General features: G+C 36.7%; 1 protein-coding gene and 1 long non-coding RNA gene across 2 annotated transcripts; both read left to right on the forward strand.

The window, feature by feature from the left end:
* The first annotated feature begins 6588 nt into the window (after positions 1-6588).
* Positions 6589-14995, forward strand: LOC120179469. The gene is made up of 6 exons (XM_039185055.1): positions 6589-6852; positions 6962-7040; positions 7707-7903; positions 8261-8509; positions 8580-8604; positions 14955-14995. The coding sequence occupies exons 1-6, from the start codon at positions 6589-6591 to the stop codon at positions 14993-14995; spliced, it is 855 nt and encodes a 284-aa protein (XP_039040986.1).
* Positions 14996-18311: 3316 nt separating this feature from the next.
* On the forward strand, positions 18312-19228 carry LOC120179440. Its single transcript, XR_005521616.1, has 4 exons — positions 18312-18428; positions 18521-18714; positions 18905-19081; positions 19153-19228. It is a non-coding gene; the product is annotated as an uncharacterized LOC120179440 (long non-coding RNA).
* Positions 19229-19553: the final 325 nt, after the last annotated feature.

Here is a 19553-nt window from a genome sequence, read left to right on the forward strand (position 1 = left end):
CCACGAGACAATGGAACACTAATCTCAGTGCTACTTTCCAAAACACACATAAACTGATAAATGACAATACAAAAAAAAGTTGTGAAAAAGAGGTACCAAAAAAGATTTTTAAAAGTGTGGGGTTAAATTTATTCTAGTATTTTCATTTTGTTTCTGTGTAAAATATAAACCAAAAATAGGTCACTATTCTTTTAAAAGTTACAAACATGTCACTCGAGTAAAACATTGTTACAAATAGATCATTACATCCTTAAAATCAAAATGGACATCTAATATGGTATAATAACATTTTAAGTCTCTAAAATTTATACAATCTATTAATTTGACCCTAACTCAAAAATAGTTCAATAAGTTTGGCCTTTCACATTTGAAATTCTATTTTTTTGTGATACTGTTAAAGAAAACAAATCTATTGGATCAAAGCATTAGTTGGATAATTATATTATTCTATATACCATGAAAATAATATAACATTTTAGGGGAATAGCAAGAAATTAAGCAGAAAAACAAATACTAAACTGAAAAAAAAATTAAATATGAATGGTTTAAATTATTAAATTATTTTAAAATTAGGACCAAATTGATAGATATATAAACTTTAAGGACCAAAACTATTACTATATCAAACTATATTACTGTTAATCTGTTATCATCTAATAATTAACTACTACTAATATATTTATAATAACGTTTTAATTAAACGATATACTTATAACTTTTAGAAAAAAAATATCATATTTATTAAGTGAAAAGGCACTCAATGTCCCCGAACTTTAAAAAAATTAATGTGGTTTTTATCTTATTTTTCAGATCAATGTGGCCCTCCAATTCGAAAAAAAAAACTCTAATGTAACCCTTTAACCAATGTTTTCCATCGTGGACCAACTGAACTGTTACTTTCGGCTGACGTGAAACGTTTTCTATCCGTTTAATGCTTAAAAAAGTGTTAATCGGAAACCAATCGTCGGTGTAACATCTTAATCTAGTAAGACCCAAAGATCGATGGACTATGATATCACACGGACAACAGGGTGGCTAACCCAATTTTTTTCTTTTAAAATCAACATAATCCGATGTAGAATTCTGGATTTCCACCCTAGGTATAATATAGGGGTGCATGAGCTCTGAGATGTAGCCCCTTAGCCGCACCATGATGCCTATCTTTGTATGTATGTTTTAGCTTAGCATATTGGAATGCTAGTAAGTATGTTTTAAGTATGTTCATTAGAGGATGCATGTAATATAGTTTGACTATTAGTGTGGCACTAAGCTTGTGAGCTCAACGTTTGAAATTTGTTTCTGTGCGCATGTTAGTAGCATCATCCTTTGAAGGAGCCACCACCTAGCACTAGCCGCCAACTTTTGAGTATGTATCGACTTATTTATTAGTGGGCATGTATTGTATGTGGACCTATGTATGGCGAGTCGAATGATATGTAAAAATGTTTTGTAAACTTTAAATTCAAGTCAGTTTGGGGGCTCTCGTATATGTAATTAAGTACTAAGTATTTATTTTGTTATTTATGTTATTATATGGATTATTATGAAAGATTATGTTGATTTTAAAAGAAAAAAATTGGGTTAGCCACTCCTGTGGTCTGTGTGATGCCATAGTCCGATGATCTTTAGGTCGTATTGGATTAGTACGTTATGTACATCGACGATTGGTTTTCAATTAACACTTTAAGCTCAGCGATTGCGAACCAAATAAATTGAGTAAACTTACAATAGACCTTCTACAAAACTTGATCTATATTAATCAATTAATATTTATTTTATTAAGCTAATATGATTACAAAATAGTAAATGTTATAAATACTCTCAACCATTTGATATTGAATGCATAATCATCTTGCTGCAACATCTGATGCTAAAATCTGTGATTTCTAGAAATAACGACGATTCTTTTAACCATTGATGTAAGTTGATTCGTGTAATCAATTAACATATCAAATACTAATAATCAATTAAAAAAACATTTAAAGATGTTGTTTTCACGTGAATTTGTTTAATGAGCTTTTATGGTTTTTTTAATCAAGCTAAAGTGATTATAAGTAGTATATGTTCTAAATATACTCTTCATCATTTGACAATAAACTCTCAATCACCCTGTTGCAGTCGCTGGTGCTCAAACCCATGACTTTTAAACGATTCATTTAACCATTAAGGTAAGTAGTTCGTGGTTGTTTAAAGAAAATATAAAATAAATAATAGTATCCAAGGCGTGTTCAATGGTTGCGGTATCGGTCAGTGTTTATGAACCAATTTAATGCTACCACATGCCATTATGAGGTTTCAATTTTTCCCTACCAAACTGCATTTACTCTTGAAAATAAAAATTACACCATTGACTAAGTATAAACAGCAGATTCTATATTCATGGGTAGAGTTTAAAAAATAACTACATTTTTTGTATGGCAATACCTAATATTCAATTAGGATTTATATAGGAATTTACAGCTTGCCCACCAAGAATGACGGTAGTAGGATTTAAATTTGATCTTACAAACGTAAATTCATGAATCCTCACCACTTGTGCCAACACTCATTGGAAATAACAACGTTGACTAACTATAAAATACTACAATAAATTGGCTTTTGTTTCGAATCAAACATAAATTATACAAAAAAGATCCACCAAACTTAAATTAAATTTTGAATTTTTTTAAATAAAATCTAAACTTCTTACGATTCGAAGTTGGTTAAATTAAAGGATAGCAGGTAATTAAATCGGGTAATTCTATTCTTTATAGTTAATTGATCAAATCTAATAATATTTGAATAGAATTTGATCGGATTGGCTTTTTATAAAAGAAATTAGCTTTAAGTTTTTTTTTAAAGAGGGTACTTTGTATTACGAATAATTTCCAAGTACACCACCTCGAGGACCTCATTAAAAAATCTCCCTAACCCTAAGTGCAGGAAAAAGAGTGAACCAAGAGGTGAGAATGATCGAATACAAAAATAACACTAACAACAAACAAGGCATACCCCAAGCCACAACCCAACTCAAACTAACACCAATACAAACCATGCAACAAAACGAAGATAGAACGAGATGGACAACCATAATACTGATCTACAACGAACACAGCAGCAAAGGGACGTAACCAAACAACGGCAGAAACCCTGATCACCAAACCTGCTAAAAACACTAACGTAGCGCCATAACTCCAACAAACTTCCTCCCAGCACACAAAACTCATCATACAATACTCCCCAACGCCATTAGAAGAATTCAAAAACCAATCACTCCCCAACAAGATTAACACTTATGCAAATCAGAAACAAACTCCACAATTGGATAGAAAACCACAACACACCTTACCAACCACTAAATCTTAAACCCACTGCAGTTCAGACTAAAAAAAATTAGAATTTAAATCCAGCTCTTCTAAAAAATCACGACCAAAACCACTAAGACCAAAAGCCTTAGACCTCACGACAATCTTTGTTTAATACCATAAGCCCAACACTATCATCAATAGCCATGTACATGAGCCCATCATAGAGCGAAAACGACACATCCTTCATATTGACTTCGAAAATAGCACACATATTCTCCTCAGGAACCACGTGCCCCCTACTAGCTGCCTCCAAGACATTAAATGTGTCACTCATCTGATAGAGTGAAGCATGCATGGGAACCACATTACATTCTGTCTGGGGACCAAAACCATCAGCCCATACCTCAACTCACAAAGAACAATCACCAGCTACCTCAGCATCTGAACGCCACGCTCCACCACTATGCCTCCCCATTACAGTACCCAAACTAGTTAGTTCTGAATTTCTTCAAATGATAAAATTGATTTAGGTTCGGTTTGATAAGGAAAAGTTTGATCTGACCCGATATAATATTACAATTTTTCTTTGTATATTTAGGGATGTTTACAATTTGTTTATACTATTTTTTCAATCGAGTCTTTATTTTATATAATAAAAATGAATGGGGGTGTTTGGTAAATAATTTTTTGAAGAGCTTTTAGCTTATTTGAGCATAAATAGTTGATTGGTAGTCAAACACTTCATTTTTAGTGTTTGGTAAATACCTTTCAGAAAGAGCTGATTGTGCAAAATAAGCTAAAATGAAAACGTTGGAAAATTCATCGGTTTGGGAGAGCTGATTGCAAAATAAGATGTTAAAGAACATATTTGACTTTATTATTTCCATAATTATACCCTTGCCATAAAACCTAATCTAATGAAATGGATTCTATGTTTGTTAAATATTCTTATTTGTTTGTACTTGTTTAGATTTGTATCTCTTTCTTGAATATTTATGTAATATAAATTTATTTTCAATGAACTTGTGTAAAATGAATTTTATGCAGCGTCTAATGATGAATTAGTAAAATTTTATTTTATTATTCTATTTTTAGTTGTAGGTTCTCAAATATATTTTATTTAAGAAAATATAGCAAAACATGAAAGTAAAAAGAATGTAGTGTTGATATTTTATACAAGATTAATGTATGTATCAATCTCACAAGATCAATATTTGTAAATATTAAATTTTCAAAAATATCTTATTTGAATTAATTAACAAATAAATTGAGTATTAATATCTTATTCTCCATACTTCTGTTGGACTTGTATTGTTTGGCCTAGTATAACAAAGAATATCTCTTACCTGCAACTGAAAAGCAAATGATCAAATTCGACAAAACCTTGCCATCCCCTATAATTTCCAATAGATGATTCCACCTTATATCCAAATAGTATCTAAACCGACCAATGATTCAACTCACAACTCACATGTCTGATACGGTCTGTCACAGTACTCAAAAGCAGACTTCTCTTCAAGGTTCCAACTTACATGTCTAAAGTATATCAGACAAATCAGTTGGAAAGAAATTTTCTCAGCTTCCAAACAGTTCGAAAAAAGGAAAAATGAAAAGAAAAAAAAGAGCTGGCAAAGACTAAGTGCAAGGTAATACTGACACAAGTACAGGCTGCAAAGTATACTCATGAAACGATTGAAAAATAGTACTACTATTTAGCAGGGAAAGTAAATTGGTATTTCTTTGTCACGTTTAATTACATTTTTCCTGCAAAGAAGAAGAAGAAAAATCTTGGTTTTGAAACTTTGAAGGCTTCTGATTCTCTCTTGTTGGGAGAGATGGCGAAAGCTGGTATTTTCGTTTGTCTCGTGATTGTTCTCGTGGATTTTGCTGCTGGTTTTCTCGGCTTCCAAGCACATATTACCAAAGACAAGGTACATTCTTTGATATCTGATTCAACGTCACATATTATACTTGAAAAATCAAGGGTTTTTTTGAACTTTATGTTTAACAGGTGAGATACATGAATGTGAAGAGATCTGAGTGCCAACAGCTCAAAAACAAAGCATTCAAGTTCGGGTTGATTGCGGCTGTTCTGCTAGCTTTGTCCCATGTTTCTGCAAATTTGCTTGGTGCCTGCATGTGCATCTGTTGCACTGAAAAGCTTGAAAAATCATCTGCTAATAGGAAGTTCTGGTTCGGGTGTCTCGTTCTTTCTTGGTACGTGTTTTCCAAAACTCCATTTTTGTTCGAAATCTTCCTTTTTTTTTGAAATGTGAAATTCATTGGCTTAAGAGATGTTATCAGGATTGTAGTGGCAGTTGGATTTCCAGCGCTGGTGATGGGAATGCTGGAGATTCCCAAATCAAAAGGGTCATGCCACCAGGTTCTGCATCACCATTCTCTACTTGCTGGGGGAATATTGTGCTTTGTTCATGCAATTTTAAGTGTTGGATTCTACGTTTCTGCAAATGTAAGCTTTGAAAAGGATGTCGCCGTAGGGTAGCATGCCCTTAAATAAAGGCTGTATCCGTAGATATGTATTATGTTTGATTAAATCGGATACGATTGATTCATGTTGTGTTTTATATTGTTTGTCCTGAGGCAACTTTGTACCCTAACTTCACAATATAGTTTCCATTTGTGGGAAAACTTCACACCAAATTGTCATTTCAACAAAAGAACAGAGATTTAGTTGGCAGTTCTCATCAAAGAGACATGAAGGGACACGAGGCAATTGGCTGTCATGTTCGACATGTTAAAGTACTATTACCATCACGTGCTTAATATGCAAATCGTACTTAAATTTTATTTAATTAAAGTTTTCAAGAGTGGGGACAAATCGGGTGAAAGTCCTCCCACGATCAACGTAACTTCGTCATTGGGGACCCAAGTATAAAATCCGAATATTTCTTTACTCGTAATGATTATGAAAACTCCCCGTTACATTTAGAGAGGATGTATTCTCCATCTCATGATTCAATAAGTCACACGTGTCACATTGATTGTCAAAGTATTTTAAAAGCAAAGACCCCTCCCAAGGTCCCTACCCTAAACAATCAGACATGTAGTCCCAGAGAAATTTTCTCAGCTTCTTTGTCACGTTTAAGTACATTTTCATGCAAAGAAGGGAAAAAAATAGGGTTTTGTCATGAACATGCACTTTACCCATTTTTATGAAAGAGACCATGGAGGCTTCTGTTTCTCTACTATTTCCTTTTAAAAATATCATCCGTAAAATATCATCCGTTCCATGCCGTCGTTGCCTTTTGGTTAATTTGAGGAACGTTTGTGGTAGAAAGAAATGGAAAAAGCTGGTGTTTTCGTTTGTCTCATGATTGTTCTCCTAGATTTTGCCGCTGGTTTTCTCGGCATCCAAGCACATGTAAAGAGATTAGAGTGTCGACAGCCAAATGATGAAGCTTTCGAGCTCGGGCTGATTGCAGCTGTTCTACTAGCTTTATCCCATGTTTCTGCAAATTTGCTCGGTGGCTGCATGTGCATCTGTTGCACTGAGAAGCTTGAGAATAAATCATCTGGTATAAGGAAATTCTGGTTCGGGTGCCTCGTTCTTTCTTGGTATATATGTGTCTTCTAAAACTCCATTTTTTCCCAAAGATTCTTCCATTGAAATGTATGAGACAAAGCTGAACCAAAATGGTTTCTGAATTCATCAGGATTGTAGTGGCGGTTGGATTTCCAGCGCTGGTGATGGGAATGCTGGAGATTTCGAAATCAAAAGGGACGTGCCACCAGGTTTTGCATCGCCATTTTCTACTTGGAGGAATATTGTGCTTTGTTCATGGGATTTTAAGTGTTGGATTATATGTTTTTAAGCTTTAAAAACGATGGAGATCCTTAAATAAAGAGTGTATTTATCCATTGTATGCATCAAACACCGTTATATATTTATATTACGAGCCTCTAATAATTGCATCGAACTGTTTACAAATGAATCAAACTGGTTTGAAAGAAAATTTGTATTAATCTCTATAAAACTCGATTTAAATTAATCGATTGATGGATCATATATAAGTGATTAATATAAATGATTAATTCAAAAAAAAAAATTAGGCGGACCTTTTCAAAATAGAAAACCTAACAAGATTACAATATAACTAGACGAGTTTAGCCTCAATGAAAATGGCAACCATTCTTTGCATAGAAAGGGTAATATCGTCACAGCAAGCCAAAAGAGAGTTGAAGCCTTCAAACACCGACTTTTAAAAGAATTCAAATCCCAACGGTAACGAAAGTCCAAAACCAAAATCTTATTTTTAATACAAAAACCAATTCCTTTTTACCAACAAATCTAAAAACTTCATCTAAAAAAAACTTATTTTTAAGAAGATCAAAATTAAATCGAAGATTTTTTGTTTTCTTATTGCTTGAAAAGCAACGGTTTTGATTCATTATTGGTAGCTTTGAGTGCAATTCATGGCATCACTTTACTAGACCCAGAATTTACCATCTTCCCTCCCATCCCCAACATCTCACAACTTCACTATCTCTCTCCATTTTCTTCTTCAAAAATGGGTTCAAAGAACCAGAACAAACCTCCATTTCAACATAACACTACTCTCACAACTACTTCTACTACCATCACAGTCCCTTTTAAAGTAAGTTCCTTTCCTTTTTTGTTTTTGAAGTATTGAAAGTTGTTTATTTTTCATAAATGTTTTTAGATAGAAGTGCAATCCCCATGATCTTCTTGTTAATGGGTAAGTTTTGCTTTCCAATTTGGATTCAAAATGAGTTTTTTTGTTTGTTGAAGATTCAATCTTCATGATCTTCCTGTTCCTGGATATCTTTTGTTTTTCATTTTCTGGATAGGATTAAATCTGCATGGGGTGTTTGTTAGTAAATACCTTTTGCCTGTCATTGGGGTTTAGATTGGCTTCTTGTCCCAATTCTTCTTTTTTTGTTGTTGAAAATTTCGATTTTTGTAACTCAATTACTTCCCGCTGCTTTTGAAGAAATACAGTGCTGATGCGGTGAGTGAAGATAAGGGACGAAGGCTTGGATTCGAGAAAATGGTTGGCACCGCAAATAATGGTCGGCCCCGGCTAGCTTTCTCACTCGTAAATGGCTCCCAAGACCTTGGCTCCGATAGTGCGCCACCGAGTGTTGCCGGTTCAGAATGTGGTGGTATTGAGTTCACGAGAGAGGATGCGGAAGCACTAGTGAATGAGAAAATGAAATACAAGAACAAATTTAACTACAAGGTGAGTGTGTTTTTTCAGCTGTTTAGCTGGAATTAGCTTAGATCTTCGCTCATTTTCGTCGGCTATGCAGGAGAGATGTGAGAATATGATGGAGTGTAACAACCCGAAAAATTGGATTTTTTTTAATTTAATTGTGTAAATTGGTGAAAATTTGATGACTAAATTAAAGTTTTTAAAATTTGTAACCTGTTTTAGAATTGAAGAAAATTTAGAGACCAAACCCTGAATTAACCCAAAAAGTGTCAGCAAGCTTTTTCTTTAAAGGAAATGAATTGGTTTCTGCGTGAAAACACATTAACCAATTCATAAAATCCCCTCCCTTACGCCCAACTTCCGACGCAGTCCGACTTCCGATCGTAGTTTTGAAAACAACATCGTGTTCGTTATCGAGTGAGGAACAATTCCCTTAAATTAAATGAAGCGAAACGCTGTCAAATGCCGGGAACTTCCAGTCAAAGTCTCGACCTTTTTTTAGCTCAATCGCCGAGAAAATCTTAAATTCATCGCCGATCGTTGCTCCGTTTACGACACCTCCCGCACCATCGTGTTCCTTGTGCCGTTCTGAGTTCGCCGGTGCTATCCTCGGTCTTCGTCGACAGCGGCGCGTGGGGAGGTGAAGCGGTCAAAGTTTCCGATTTGATGAAATCGAGCTCTCCGCAGTTCAAAAATTTGAATCGATCTTTGTAAGTATCTCGAAATCGCTCAAAATAATTTTTAGAAATTTTTCCGTGAATTTTACGTTGCCAGAAGGCACCTCACGTGCCGTCACTGCGAGTGTAGAAGGTTAAAATGACCGGTTTAACCGGTTTGACCGGTTCCGACCCGACCCATTGACCGACCTGACCCGTTGACCGGGTGATATTTTGGAAATTAATTCGAAATGGGTGCTATTTTGAGAATTAATTCGAAATAGGTGCTATTTTAGGAATTTAATTCAAAAAGTGCTATATAGGGAATTTAATTCAAAAAGTGTTATTTTGGAAATTAAATCGAAAAAGTGCTATTTTAGTAATTATTTTAAAAAGGGTATCATTTCTGTAAAATGGTTGATAATTTGTTGACCTCCTTTGACCAGAACTTTGATCAGCTTTGAATGGCCATTAAACAATCGTTAATCTTTTCCGAGAATACCTATCCTGACATTTTTCAATGTCCCGAATCCGTTTTTGGGGTCGGTTTCATAAAATTCAAACCCGAAAGTCTCCGAATCGTCATTCAAACCCGTTGACTTTGATTTTGACCAAGAATTCAAATTTTCGAAAAGTCATACTTTATGTTTTTCGACGCCCTGAATCTGATTCCGAAGTCCGTTTTTCCAAATTCTGGCCCAAAATTCCCGAATCGAGCTTGTAAACCCAAAAGGTTTAATATTTTAATATTTTGATTATTTAATTGAGATTTGGTTAAGGAATTGATTCAATAAAAATATTTTATGAAGGTACTCGTGTTTCACCTGAGCAAGGATCAATTAGGTCCGGTGTTGTCCGTTCGTTAGATCAGCCTGAACCGCGTACTACGAGAATTACCCATAGGTTTCCGTATATTATTTAAATAATATTTAGATTATTTATATTAGGTTTCCAATATGGATTTTTCCAATTCGTAGGATCTAGCGCTGCAGCAGAGCGTGATCGACAAAACCAGTAATAAGCTTCCCTATTTGATTTCTCAGACTGTTACAGGTGTGTTTCATGACAGTGTTATTTTACTGTTTTAAAAATATTGTTTGAATTGTTTTAGATTGGTGATAATTCATAATACTGTTATGACATGATACATGATACGTGATTCCTGAATATTGATTTCCTGATATCTGATTTCTGTATTTCGGTATATGGTTTTTTTTAAACATAAATTATTCACCAATTTTACTTGAATACATACTTGTTTATTACTGACATTGGGGGGGGGGAATTGTTGGATGAAGAATACTTGCAGGCTCCTCGGCTTTGTGCTCAGGGCCTTACTGGACGTGACGGGGTGTATGGTTCTGGGGAACCTACACATTTTGTTCGTGATGGATGGGGGTAGTGTTCATATTTTAAATAAAACAAACATGTTTGATGAAATGATTTTACTGAAATATTTTATTAAAATATTTTTATACACTGTTTGAAACACACTGAGCTTTTTAGCTCATTCTATAGTTTTTACCCTTTTTCAGATAACAGCAGACCGTAAGCTAGCAGATTTGGCATCATGGGAGATCAACTACTTATTTTGTACGAACATATATCTTTACATGCTTTCCGTTGTATCTGGTGACATTTATTTGCTATCGTTTTGGATATATTTGTATTATTAATATTTTGTTTTGTATTATATCTAATGTATTATAAGTTGTTTAAAAACAAAATACCTCTGAATGGGATATATGACCACTTAGGTTTGGGTCTAACTTACAGATCGGGTCTGGGGTTACATTTGGTGGTATCAGAGCCTTCGGCTTTAAACACTCGGACTGTATATGGGTCATAAACTTTGGATTTTTAAGAATTGTTTTTTAAAAAAAGTCACCTTATGTTATGATTTAAATTTTTCTCGAGATCCCTGATGCTAATCTGACATATGTTTCAAATTCTTTCTATAGAACCTTATAGATCCAACGATGAATGCTGCTAGAGGTCGTAGGATAGGACGTGAACGTGGTAGAGGGCGAGTCACTCGACCTTCTGTTACGACAGACGATCCGATGTCACCACGTGATCCTCCTGTTCCGCAAATAGATCCGACTCTTTCTCATGATGATCAGTTTACTCCTGCGAGAGACCCTCCCGTCACTGAAGATGAGGATACTGAGATGAATGAAGATGCCATTAACAGAGCTATCTTCTGCATGTTTCAGAGAGCTGCTAGAGCCCCTAGTAACATGACTGCAGTGGAGATTTCAAATTCTCTGGTTGCTGCTGGTGTAGTTCCATTCGAGGGTATTACTGGTGGACCTCCGACAGACGCTGAGTTTTTGGCTGGAGGACACAGAGAGGATTATGGATGAGATGGACCTCAAACCTGAGCAAAAGTTAAAGGGGGCCCTAACTATGTTGAAGAAAGAAAGCTTCAGATGGTGGCAATCCATTTCTGGTAGTATTCCGAGGAACCAATTAACATGGGATCTTTTCAAGACGCGCTTTCGGAGTCGCTACATCGGAGAGAGATATCTGCAGGAGCGACGCCAAGAGTTTCAGAATCTGGAGCAGGGTAATATGTCTGTTATGGATTACGAGGTGGACTTCATTCGATTGAGTCGTTATGCTCCTGGACTTGTTGACACGGAGACAGATCGATGCTTGAGGTTTGAGAATGGACTCAGGTATGAGATCAGGAGTCGAGTTGCTACCCACCGAGAGAGGAATTTTGATGCTTTGGTTGAGATAGCCAAGACTGCTGAGGAAATATAGCGACTGGGTATGGAGCACAAGAGAGATAGTGATCGAGCTCAAACCTGATTCAGGAGGCCTTCTGGTTCTGTTGATTCTTTAGCACACCCTAGCAAGAGAGGCAGGGGTGAGTCTTTTTAGAGAGGTGGTAAGAGTGTCAGACCTGTTGCATCTGGTTCTTCAGCTATTCAATCTTCTAGACATGGTGGTTGTTTTGGGTCGCAAACATTGCCAACATGTGATTACTGTGGGATACATCATTTTGGGGAATGCAGGATAAAATTGGGCACTTGTTATAAATGTGGGTCTGGTGACCATCATTTGAAGGATTGTCCAGAGATACTTCGTTCTGTTCAGACACCAGCTCGTACTCCCGCTCATACTCAGAGTACTGTTCAGACTCCAGCAGTGAGTCATAGTCAGGGCAAAGTACTAGGATCGGCTAGTAGAGGCCGAGCATCTCAGAGTAGGGGTCCAGTCAGATCTGATGCCAGACAGCCTGCTTTGGTTTACACTGCCAGACTTCGACAAGATCGTGATGGGACTAATGTGACTGCATGTACTATTACTATTCATTCAGTTCCATACTTTGCATTGTTTGATAGTGGCTCTACCAATTTCTATGTATCGCATTCTTTTTCTGAGGGTCTAAATATTCATGTTGAGAATACTGAGCATTCAGTGATAGTTCAAAGTCCCTTAGGCAAGTCCATTGTGTTGGATCGTATTTTTAGAAAATGTCCTATAGAGATCAATGGGGAGATTTTTCTGGCTGACCTGATGGAGTTACCTTTGGAAGAGTTTGATTTGATTCTCGGCGTAGATTGGTTGGACAAACATCGAGTAAATATTGATTTTGAGACTAAGAGAGTTGTTCTGAAGACCCCGTATAATCGAAAGATTGTAATGATTGGGGAACGCCGCTGATTTCTGACGAATGTTGTGTCTGCTTTGGTAGCTGAGAAGATGATCATAAAAGATTCCGAGGCGTTTCTTGCTTATATATTGGATACTAGGAGTTCTCAGTCTGATATTGAAGGTATCCGGATTGTCAAGGAATTTTCTGATGTTTTTCCCGAGGAGTTGCCTGGATTACCTCTGGATAGAGAAGTTGAGTTTGAGATTGAAATCTATTATGGTTCTACTCCAGTTTCAATGGCTCCTTATCGTATGGCCCCAAAAGAGCTTAAAGAACTGACAGTCCAACTCCAGGAGTTGTTGGACAGGGGATTTATCCGACCCAGTGTATCACCGTGGGGAGCCCCAGTTCTCTTTGTCAAGAAGAAAGATGGGACATTGAGACTTTGTATCGATTATAGGAAACTGAACAAGCTCACGGTTAAAAACAAATATCCTTTGCCCAGAATCGATGATCTATTTGACCAATTTCGAGGGGCTTCTATCTTCTCAAAAATAGACTTGAGGTATGGGTATTATCAACTCAAAGTGAAAGATTCAGATATTCCGAAGACTGCTTTTCGAACTCGGTATGGGCATTATGAGTTTTCAGTGATTTCGTTCGGGTTAACAAATGCCCCTGCTGCTTTTATGGATCTGATGCATAGGGTGTTTCGACCTTATTTGGACCAGTTTGTAGTTGTGTTCATCGATGACATACTGGTGTATTCTAGAAGTGAAGCAGAACATGAGGAGCATTTAAGGATTGTTCTACAGACTTTAAGGGAGAATAATTTATATGCTAAGTTGAGCAAGTGTGAGTTTTGGCTCAGCGAAGTGACTTTTCTTGGACATATCATTTCTGCAGATGGTATTCGGGTAGATCCAAGCAAAGTGGAGGCTATTCTGAATTGGAAGCAACCCAGGAACGTTTCTGAGATTCGTAGTTTCTTGGGCTTAGCTGGTTACTACCGTCATTTCGTTGAGGGGTTCTCCCTTATTGCAGCTCCTCTAACGAAACTATTGAGGAAAGATGTTCTATTTGTCTGGTCTGAGAACCAACAAGCTAGCTTTGAGAAACTAAAGATTGTTCTAACTCAAGCCCTAATACTGATTTAGCCTGAATCTGGGAAGGATTTTTCTGTCTACAGTGATGCTTCTCACTCTGGATTAGGCTGTGTTTTGATGCAAGATAGGAAGGTTGTCGCTTATGCTTCGCGTCAATTAAAGTCGCATGAGCGTAAATATCCTATTCACGATCTGGAGTTATCTGCCGTAGTTTTTGCTTTAAAGATCTGGAGACACTACCTATACGGAGAAAAGTGTTATCTTTATAATGATCATTAGAGTCTGGAATATCTGTTTACTCAGAAATAATTGAATTTGAGACAGCGTCGCTGGTTGGAGCTTCTAAAGGACTATGATTTGGAGATAGAATATCATCCAGGGAAGGCTAATGTAGTGGCAGACGCCTTGAGCCGTAAGGCGATATCAGATCTCAGAGCCTTATTCGCCAACTTGAGTTTATTTGATGATAATAGTCTGTTAGCAGAGTTGCAGGTTAAGCCTACTTTGGCCGAGGAGATTAAGACCAAACAAATTCTGGATAGCTCATTGCTTTCCATTATTGAGCAAGTTAAACAAGGATAGAGTTCAGAGTATACAGTGGATCAAGATGGTATTTTGTGTTTTCACTATCGTTACTGCGTCCCTAAAGATAATAAGTTGAGACGGGTTATTCTTCAGGAGGCTCATAGTAGTCCTTATGCTATGCATCCTGGCGGGGACAAAATGTACAATAATCTCAAAGAACGCTACTTTTGGACTGGTATGAAGAAAAATATTTCAGATTTTGTGGTGTGGTGTTTGACTTGTCAGCAGGTTAAGGCAGAGCACCAGCATCCATCTGGATTGTTACAATCAATTAAGATTCCTGAGTGGAAATGGGAGCGTATTATGATGGACTTCGTTACTGGTTTTCCTTTGTCTCCTTCTAAAAAGGATTCTATTTGGGTGATTGTTGATCGACTTACTAAATCAGCGCACTTTATCCCTATCCGGATTAATTATTCCTTGGGCAAACTGGCTAAGTTGTACATTTATGAGATCGTTAGACTTCATGGTGTTCCGTTGTCTATCATATCTGATCTAGATCTGAGGTTCACTTCCAGGTTCTGGAAGGCTTTGCACGAAGCTTTGGGTACCCGTTTGAATTTCAGTACATCTTTTCATCCTCAGACTGATGGACAGTCAGAGCGAGTAATTCAGGTGTTGGAGGATATGTTACGGGGTTATGTGATTGATTTTCGTAGTAGTTGGGAAGATTTCTTGCCATTAGCTGAGTTTGCTTACAATAATAGTTACCAGGCAAGTATTCGCATGGCACCGTACGATGCTCTGTATGGACGTAGATGTCGTACTCCTATATGTTGGACATAGTTGCATGATAGAAAAACTTTGGGTCCAGACTTGATTCGAGAGACTGAAGATACTGTCAGATTGATCCGTGATCGCTTAAAAGAGGCATTTGATAGGCAGAAATCATACACAGATAACCGACGTAAGGATATTGAGTTTGAGGTTGGAGATCAGGTTTTTCTCAAGGTATATCCATGGAAGAAGGTATTGAGATTTGGACGTAAGGGTAAACTGAGTCCGCGATTTATTGGGCCGTATCGTATTTTGAAGAAAGTTGGACCTGTTGCTTATCAGCTTGAGTTGCCTCCCCAGCTCAGTCGTATTCATGATGTTTTTCATGTGTCTATGTTGAGGCGATATCGTCCAGACCAGGATCACATCATTCAGGTTGACAAGATAGAGCTGAGACCTGATTTGTCATATGAGGAGGAGCCTGTTCAGGTTTTAGAGAGGGATGAACGAGTTCTTCGGAATAGGCGTATTCCAATGGTCAAAGTTCAATGGAGTAATCGTAGCCCCTCAGAAGCTATATGAGAGACGTTGGAATCAATGGAGGTTCAATTTCCTCATCTATTTTCATAAGGTAAATTTCGAGGATGAAATTTCTTGTAGAGGGGGAGAATTGTAACAACCCGAAAAATTGGAATTTTTTTAATTTAATTGTGTAAATTGGTGAAAATTTGAGGACTAAATTGAAAGTTTTTAAAATTTGTAGCTTGTTTTAGAGTTGAAGAAAATTCAGGGATCAAGCCCTGAATTAACCCAAAAAGTGTTGACAGGCTTTCTCTTTAAAGGAAATGAATTGGTTTCTGCGTGAAAACACAGAAACCAATTCATAAAATCCCCTCCCATACGCCCAACTTCCAACCTCGATTCCGATGTCGTCCGACTTTCGATCGTCATTTTGAAAACACCATCGTGTTCGTTATCGAGTGAGGAACAATTCCCTTATATTAATTGAAGCCAAACGCCGGGAATTTCCAGTCAAAGTCTCGACGTTTTTTAGCTCAATCGTCGAGAAAATCTTAAATTCATCGCCAATCGTTGCTCCGTTTACGACACCTCCCGCACCATCGTGTTCCTTGTGTCGTTCCGAGTCTGTCGGTGCTATCCTCGGTCTCCGTCGACGGCGGCGCGTGGGGAGGTGAAGTGATCAAAGTTTCCGATTTGATGAAATCGAGCTCTCCGCCGTTCAAAAATTTGAACCGATCTTTGTAATTATCTCGAAATCGCTCAAAATAATTTTTAAAAATTATTCCGTGAATTTTACGCAGCCAGAAGACACCTCACGCGCCCCCACGCGCGTGGGGAAGGTTGAAATGATCGGTTTAACCGGTTCCGACTCGACCCGTTGACCTACTCGACCCGTTGACCCGACCCGTTGACCGTTGACCGTTGACCGGATGACATTTTGGGAATTAATTTAAAATGGGTGCTATTTTGGGAATTAATTTGAAATGGGTGCTATTTTGGGAATTTAATTCAAAAGTGCTATATTGGGAATTTAATTCGAAAAAGTGCTATTTTGGGAATTTAATTCGAAAAATGTGTTATTTTAGTAATTATTAAAAAAAAGGGTGTCATTTCTATAAAATGGTTGACAGTTTGTTGAGTTCCTTTGACTAGAACTTTGACCGGCCATTAAACAACCTATAATCTTTTCTGAGAATACCTATCCTAATATTTTTAACGTCCCGAATCCGTTTTTGGGGTCGGTTTCACAAAATTCAAACCCGAAAGTCTCCGAATCGTCAGTTAAACCCGTTGACTTTGATTTTGACCAAGAATTCAAATTTTCGGAAAGTCATACTTTATGTTTTTCGACGTCCTGAATCTGATTCCGGAGTCCGTTTTACCAAATTCTGACCCAAAATTCCCGAATCGAGCTTGTAAACCCAAAAGGCTTAATATTTTAATATTTTGATTATTTAATTGAGATTTGGTTAAGGAATTGATTTAATAAAAATATTTTATGAAGGTACTCGTGTTTCACCTGAACAAGGATCAATTAGGTCCGGTGTTGTCCGTTCGTTAGATCAGCCTGAACCGCGTACTACGAGAATTACTCGTAGGTTTCCGTATATTATTAAAATAATATTTAGATTATTTATATTAGGTTTCCAATATGGATTTTTCCAATTCGTATGATCTAACGCTGCAGCAAAGCGTGATCGACAAAACCAGTAATAAGCTTCCCTATTTGATTTCTCAGACTGTTACAGGTGTGTTTCATGACAGTATTATTTTACTGTTTTAAAAATATTGTTTGAATTGTTTTAGATTGGTGATAATTCATAATATTGTTATGACATGATACATGATACATGATTCCTGAATATTGATTTCCTGATATCTGATTTCTGTATTTCGGTATATAGTTTTTTTAAAACATGAATTATTCACCAATTTTACTTGAATACATACTTGTTTATTACTGACACTGGGGGAAAAAATTGTTGGAGGAAGAATACTTGCAGGCTCATCGGCTTTGGTTATGGGGAACCTACACATTTTGTTCGTGACGGATGGGGATAGTGTTCATATTTTAAATAAAACAAACATGTTTGATGAAATGATTTTACTGAAATATTTTATTAAAATATTTTTATACACTATTTGAAGCACACTAGGCTTTTTAGCTCATTCTATAATTTTTACCCTTTTTCAGATAACAACAGACCGTAAGCTAGCAGATTTGGCATCAAGGGAGATCAACTACTTATTTTGTACGAACATATATCTTTACATGCTTTCCATTGTATCTGGTGACATGTATTTGCTATCGTTTTGAATATATTTGTGTCATTAATATTTTATTTTGTATTATATCTAATGTATTATAAGTTGTTTAAAAACAAATACCTCTGAATGAGATATGTGACCACTTAGGTTTGAGTCTAACTTACAGACCGGGTCTAGGGGTTACATGGAGTATGTAAAGAGGCTTAGGCTTTGCATCAAATGGTTCCAAGAACTCGAGGGAGAATATGCTTTGAACAAGAGAAATTAAGGTAAGAATGGTTTTTGGCCTTAAGGATTTTTGTATATATTTATTTTCGCGTGTTTGAAAATGAAAAGTGATTAGTTCTTTTGAATATGACAATTAGGCTGCAGTGGATTCACTTACAAAAGAAAAAGAAGCTCGAACTAGTATCGAAAGGTCGCAAGCTTCTCTGTCGGAAGAGATCAAGAAAGTTCAAGGCGAGCTTGATGGTGCTAATCAAAGGGTAAATATACAAAGCACCTTGGTTTTCCTTGTTGCTGCATTTGCATTAAGGCCTTTTACTTTGTTAACTCATTGGATTCTTGAACGATGCAGATAGCATCGATTAATGATATGTTCAAGCTACTACAAGAGTACAACTCGAGTCTGGCAATTATACAACAGTAAACTCCAGTCGGACCTTGACACAGCTCACGAAACCATTAAGCGTGGAGAGAAAGAGAGATCAGCCATAGTGGAGAATCTTCACACCTTAAGGGGTCAACATAAATCATTGCCTTTCATCTATAGTGAGTTTCCGTGCATGTGAATCACATCTTTTTTGTTACGTATTTTTATCATGCCTAGTGATCTAGCCTTTTTATGACATTTTTAGCACACTGCTCGATTGTTAGTTGTCGGAGTTTATATGGCTTAAAAGAGGCTTGAATATTGACGTAACGAAGATTACTGCTGCCTTCTCTACTTTCTTTGGGTTAGGCTTCCCAAGATGATGTTATGAAGCAGAAAGATTCTTTGCTGAATGAAGTTGCATGTCTTAGAATGGAGCTACACCAGACCAAAGAAGACCGCGAGCACTATCAACAGCAAGTGCAGAGTCTAACAACTGAAGTATCGAGATACAAAGAGTTGGCTACCAACTCAAGCGAATTACAGGTTACGTTTCTTTTTCTTTTACTTTACTTTCTGACTATGAATATATTCTGATACATGTGTATCTTTTACAGGAAAAATGCTTGTCTCAAGGTAATCAAATACAAATTTTGCACGACCAACTAGCGGTTGCAGAGAGGAAATTACAGGCAATTTAATTTACTTTTGAGAAAACTCTTCATAACATTTTAGTCTGTTTAGTTCCTATCATAATCTCGGTTCTTTCCCAATTTTAGGTGTCTGATATTTCTGCGTTCGAGACAAGAAATGAATTCGAAGCACAAAAGAAACTCATAAAGGAGTTGCAAAACCGCTTGGAAGATGCAGAATATAAGCTTATAGAAGGGAAGAAGCTGCGTAAGAAGTTGCATAATACAATATTGGTAATGTTCTAAACTATAACTTGTTTTAACATACCACAAATATGTTGCCTAACGACTACTTTTTCGGTTGTAGGAATTGAAAGGGAACATCC

Source organism: Hibiscus syriacus, unplaced genomic scaffold (genome assembly GCF_006381635.1).
Source record: "Hibiscus syriacus cultivar Baekdansim isolate YM2019G1 unplaced genomic scaffold, ASM638163v2 tig00112416_pilon, whole genome shotgun sequence".
Taxonomy (NCBI): Eukaryota; Viridiplantae; Streptophyta; class Magnoliopsida; order Malvales; family Malvaceae; genus Hibiscus; species Hibiscus syriacus.